The sequence below is a fragment of the Onthophagus taurus genome, chromosome 2 (genome assembly GCF_036711975.1).
Source record: "Onthophagus taurus isolate NC chromosome 2, IU_Otau_3.0, whole genome shotgun sequence".
Lineage (NCBI taxonomy): Eukaryota > Metazoa > Arthropoda > Insecta > Coleoptera > Scarabaeidae > Onthophagus > Onthophagus taurus.
This window is the reverse complement of record NC_091967.1, coordinates 18,714,100-18,720,467: the sequence shown is the minus strand read 5'-3', so window position 1 is coordinate 18,720,467 and position 6,368 is coordinate 18,714,100. Positions and strand designations below refer to the sequence as shown.

The following is a 6,368-nucleotide window of genomic DNA, read 5'->3' as shown; positions in this document are numbered from 1 at the left end:
TCGTTGATTATAATGACACTATGGGAAGAGTTGATCGTTTAAATTAGATCATCAACTTCACAACTTCAGCAGCAAAGAAACGATGAAATAAATGTTGTTTCATTTGTTAGATATCTCCGATTTCAATTCATTTATACTTTATAATATAAAAGGTAACGCATCAAAAGTAACAACTTTTCTGATTAATTTGAATTTGAAACATCGATTTTTATTTTTGTTAACATAAATTGAAGACCCAACGTCATAGTCGAGAGACTGATAAATGTTGTAAACAGAGGATAGAAAATAACACAAATATTTTAGCATAAAGATTGCTAAAATCACTAAAGATCTCCTTCTTCAGCCCTCTCATCCGCATCTCTCCTTCAATACCTTCTCCAACTCCTCAGTAGTCATTCACACCTTCTTCCTCCTTGTAGTGTCCAATGCAGTTGTTCTTCCCTTGCTAGTCGGTCAACACCAAAGCCCGTCTTGTACATGTCCGTATCATGTAAGATGGTCAATTCTTATGTGGTGTACAATGCCATGTTTTACTTTCATTATATCCCTTATAGCTTCGTTTCTAATTGTATCCGATCTAGATTTTCCAACAACTTTTCTGAAGTAATCCATTTCTGTAGCTTTTAGTATTCTTTTTGTTTTATTCTTTTTAGATTTATTTCGCCTATTAACGTCAAGTATTGCTTCCTTCGATTTTTAAGCCCAGATATTTGTATGAGCTGTAATGTTTGATGTTTTATTTGTCCGAGAAAAGGAGATTTTGTTGTTTTAATCCAATATACATGTACTGGTTTTCTGTAAAAATATTGCAATAACACAAAGTAAAAAGAAAAATAACCTTATTGGACCAATTTAGAAGATTTTTAGAGATATTTTTACTCAATGTTTTTTTTTCCTGTGTTATTAAAGATTCAATCAACAATAAAAGAAAATACCTCGTCAACATCAACTCCTCCGCATTTGCTAAGACTGCTGTAAAAAGGTATCACTTCAGGTAGTTTCTTCTCCAATTCATTAAAGACAAACCTTTCATTTCTTGGACAATATGAGTCCAAATTATAACCTTTTGGGAATCCAAATATGGTAAAATAAATTCCTGGATTTTTACATTTAGAAAAGTCAATTCATGGCAACTATAATACTATACATAGAAAGAAATAACGGTCATTACAATGCAGGAACTATAGAAAATTCTTGGAAAAATCGACCACTGCAAAGGGAATTAAATCAACGTTGTCCTTGTTTTTTAATGATTCTCAGAAATAACTATTCCTTCTTCAGGGTAAACTATTCAGTTTAAAAAACAAAGTTAAGACTTAAAATTACAAAAAAGACATTTATTCACAAATTGCTGTTCATCACATAGTGTTTGTTTGAATCATTTTACTGTTGATCAAAAGAATTATACCTCTTAGTCCCATTTTGGCTATTATGGTGATGAACCATCTCTTGGGTGAGTGTGTATCATCTGTGCTATTCCTTCTGACCAGGTTGTCGATATTCTTGATCTTTTCAATGGTTTGATTTTCAATTGCAATTTACTGTGGAGATCGAGATTAACTCAAATGTACCTTTTTTGGACACCAAAGTTATTGCGAATAATGAGCAACGTTGTTTTCATTCCCTTGCAGTGGTCGATGTTCCCAAGAAGTTTCTACATTTCCTATAATACTATAATTCTTGACTCTGATAATATCATGTATTTGATTTGCACCATTTATATTGAAACCTTCAGACTCTATGTAGCTCTCAAAATAGCAGAGAATGCGTTGATATGATAAATGTTTCAAGAGCTTGTTATGATAACACCGATTGATCACAAAGCAATTCAAGAAGTAAAAACATGTGCTATGAAGAAGGTAATCCAAAACCATACTTTGTGCGTCAACATCGAAAACTTGCATGGTAAGGGGAAGAACATTTAGAGTATTTTTTCCACATGAGCATTACACGAAATTCACCACACAATCGATAATGTTTTGTTTAACACAACTATCACTATTGGCATTAAGAGGATCTTCATAATTGATTAGATTTGAAGGCTCGCTTAACTCCAACAGAATTTTGATTGTGGAATACATAAGAGAAGCAATATACTTTGCTATGTCTGTGGGAATAGGTTTCGTTATTGCTTGGAATCACCAAACAATAGCAGAAATGATGATAATTTCAAGTCTATTACAAAGACCGTTGTAGGTTGCAAACTTGTAATAATGAAAATGGTAATAATTTGCAAGTTTGTTAAATAAATAGATGTTTTGTTATCATTTCTCTCGACTGAGGAAATCCTTATTTCTTTGTAATTAGTGTTGTTTTCAAACATTTGAAGTTATTAAATAACAATCAATTTTAAAAAGAAATCAATTTTCTCGTGATTTCTTGAAGCTCAATATCATAACCAATTTGTATTTACAGTGATTTTCTAATCGCCTTAATCTATCGATAAAATTTCCACGATTTATCAAACATCCAAGTCTGGTGTGTTGCCTTAAGTGACTTGTACATAGTAAAATTATACGCTTTACGAGGATATTTGCATGTGTAACACGTGCAATTGTAATAAACGTTTCCTCCTTTACGGTTTCATTTCTACCAATGTGTGTAATGCACCGTGCAACTTTCACTGTGTGCTGGGACATTGACATTGACCGAGTGGATCTTGAGTGCATGGGAGCAACATTTAAGCTTATTAAAATTTCGAAAGAAAAAAAAACGAAACTTGGCTACCACGTTGAACCAATAAGTTAGGATTTTATGTGAAGGTTGATGTTAAGATGAGATAAAGAAAGAAAAGTTATTAAAGCGAGTTGGTTTTTGGGAACAACCAAACTTTTTTACAAGAAAAGAAAGTTATTTTTTTTTAATATTAAAAACCTCATTTTAGCAATAAATCAAAAAATTATCGTTATATTTGTTGAGTTTACATTTAAAATTTTAACATGTTATTGTCATGTGGCCTGCGTACACTTTTATACTTCATAAGAAACCGTTAACACGCTTTTAAATCGACCACGTTTAGCACATTGCGTTTTTTTATGGATCAACGACTTGCGAGATCGAATCAATTTGGCTCCACTTTGGTCCTTTTTTTGGGGCAATTTTATTGGATGATTGATTTTAATTGTTATTGCGTACAGCTGTTTGCAAAAATTATTGTGGCGAAATATTTTTATATCACTTTAAATGTGTAAATGAAAATTTATAAAGCTATTTTAAATAATGTTATATAGAATATAAATAATTAGATTCATCCATAAAGACTTCGATACATGAATACATTTTATACATATTTTATTTAGTTCTTCTTCACATCTTACGAAATTTTGATGACTTCATCTTCCCATATTTTCTAAAATCACCCACGTTCTTGTTTAATGCTTTTAAAGAGGGAAGAGTTAATCACATTGTAGGTGGTAGTTATTATAGTCAATATCACCAAATTAATTCTATTCGTAAAAAAATCTAATATATACTTTCGATAAGAAAGTACGTAATGAATGGTCAAAAAAAAAAATAATGATGTAAAAGATTAACTTTTAATTGACATGTGTGTTATTTTTTTTTTTTAATTTCGAAAGTTAATGAGACAATTTTAAAACGTGTCGACTTGTTTTCCAACAATTTACGTCAAATAACTTTTTGTTCACCATATTTTACTCATTATTCTTTAAACATTGATTTTCTTGCACTATTTTTTTGAAACTAATTAAAATCAATTTAAATTTTTAAAATATTTGTTATTTCTTGCACTTGCAATAAAGAGAAAATAGAAATGGAAAGGAAGTGTTTTGATAACCCATCGTAATTTTATTTTACGACCGTGATTCTTATTTGATTCGAAACCGATAATTGGTCATATAAGTGCGCAAATCATCGCGAACACCTGTTGTTTGGCGTTAAAATGAGGTACAAACAAATAGCTTAGGTACGTATGAAAGTGAAGTTGAACGTTTCTTGATTGTGCATTAGATTTTCCGGACGTAAAAGAGATGCCAATGATACTCCGAGGTCGGATACAACATACAAAACAGCGACGTGTGAAATCTTCGTTGCATTTTAAATAAGGTAAACTGAAAGCAAGTGAAGTAGGTACTTCGCGGGCACTTCAATGAAACGGGCAAAAGAAAGAATACAACGACGGATCGTGCGAGCTGCGTAATCGAATGGTGAAATCGACCACTATCCGTAACGCATATTTACGCATAGATTGGGCGAGCGAGAAAAAAATTGTAGGGAAATGATTTTACTTTCTATGGGGTATTCAAAGTGTAGACATTTTTAATTGGGATTCATCATACACAGGTGTTCCACTAGCTTGTTTGTTCACGCAATGTTTGATGAAACTTTTATGAGATTTTGCTAATGTTACTTTTTGAAGGTAATAAGTCGAAATAGAAAACACTATATTTTTATATGCCATCTGACGTTTTGTTAATTCAATTTCATATTTGTATTGAAGTTGTGGTATATAAGTCTATAAGAGCAAGATAACTACTTATACTTTATTTTCTACTTTGTTAAAAGAAGTTTAAAACAATAAATTTTATTGATATTTCTGAAAAAGAGAAGATTTCATACCTTCAGTTCGAAAGAAATAGTAATTCCGGAGACAAAAAATCAAATTTTTAATCTATTTATGTCTCGATACGTTTTGAATCAAAAAATGATTTATGCAGTTTGCAAAAGAAAGGTTCAAAGTTTGTGAAAGTCATCATCGTAAGGGTTGGCTCTTACATCTTCTTTGATTGAAAACATGAGTGCCAATTAAATTAGGGGGAAGTTCTTACTCCACTGTGTGATATTGTACTGGCTGTGTCTTATAATGTCTTGCTTGGTCATGAGCAATGGTATTATAAATGTAATGTTTTTGTAATTTTATAAGAATCACTCAAATCACTCTTTAGATCAGAGATGCACAGTATTCGACCGCGGCCCGCCGGTCGAATACTGGTGGCCCGCCGACAGCAAAAATAATATTCTCGTACATTCGAAAAATAATAAATATTAAAGTACTTTGTTTCTTTTGATATTGTGAGCGACGTCCATAAACCTTATGAAAATCATACAAATACCGCGCCAAGGATGGGTAATTTAAGTAGGTACTGTAATTGTTTTTAGGTGCTGTGTTAATCCTAGCCAGGATTAGAACACAACATGGACAAGCCAGGACCTAGTAAAAAACGTAAGGTTAAAGATGAAAATCGGCAGTTTCAAGAAATTTGGACTGAGAAATACTTTTTCGTATGGTCGCATAACAACGCCGTTTGTTTAATTTGCAAGAATTCTGTTGCGATTGCAAAGGAATATAATGTAAAAAGGCACTATGAAACGCAGCATCCTACTTTTACCAAGTTTACAGGCGAATTAAGAAAGCAAAATATGTTGTCTTTAAAACGGGAGCTTATTGGTCAGCAAGCTATGTTTATAAAACCCATTCAAGATTCAGAAACAGCTACAGAAGTTAGTTATGAAATTTCTCGAATGGTAGCAAAACGAAGTCGCCCCGCAAAAGAATGCATAGAAATTGCCGCTAAGAAAATGTGTCCAGAAGCAGCAAAAAAGTTTGAGAAAATTCAACTGAATCGTATGACTATCCAAAGACGAATTATGTCTTTGTCAGGTAATATTGCGGAACAATTAACTGAAAAACTAAGATCATTGAATTTTTTTCATTAGCACTTACGAATCCACTGATATTAGTTCCACAGCTCAACTTCTCATATTCATACGAGGTGTTACTCAAGATTTTGAAGTCTTAGAAGAGTTATTAGGAATGTGTTCATTGAAAGGTCAAAGCAAAGGAGTTGATATACTCAATGTACTTTTGGATGAGTGTTCAAAAACTGATTTGGACTTATCAAAATTATCGGGAGTTGCGACTGACGGTGCTCCTTCGATGATTGGTGTCAATTCCGGGCTAGTTACTTTGCTGAAAAAGCATCTGCAAGAAAAAAACATAAACGCTGAAGATCTCATGCAGTTTCACTGCATTATACAATAAGAAGCCCTCTGTTCTAAAAAAATTGAATTTCAAAATGTCATGAAAGTGGTAGTTTCGACTGTAAATTTCATAACATCACGAGGACTCAATCACAGGCAATTCAAACAATTCCTTGATGACATCGAAAGCGAATATGGAGATTTACTGTATTATACAGAAGTAAGGTGGCTAAGTCGTGGATTGACACTGGAACGATTTCTAAATTTAATAGAAGAAATTGGAATATTTCTGGCGGAAAAGCAAAAGGATGTCCCGGAACTTAACAATTCTGATTGGTTGTGTGATTTGGCTTTTTTAGTTGACATTACAAATCATTTGAATGTCTTGAACACACGGCTTCAAGGCAAAAATCAACTGATATCAGATA

General features: G+C 32.5%; 1 protein-coding gene across 1 annotated transcript; it reads left to right on the top strand.

Annotated features, from left to right (window-relative positions):
• Nucleotides 1-5,154: 5,154 nt before the first annotated feature.
• Nucleotides 5,155-6,001, top strand: LOC111413495 (general transcription factor II-I repeat domain-containing protein 2-like). Its single transcript, XM_023044494.2, has 2 exons — nt 5,155-5,561; nt 5,677-6,001. The coding sequence occupies exons 1-2, from the start codon at nt 5,155-5,157 to the stop codon at nt 5,999-6,001; spliced, it is 732 nt and encodes a 243-aa protein (XP_022900262.2).
• Nucleotides 6,002-6,368: the final 367 nt, after the last annotated feature.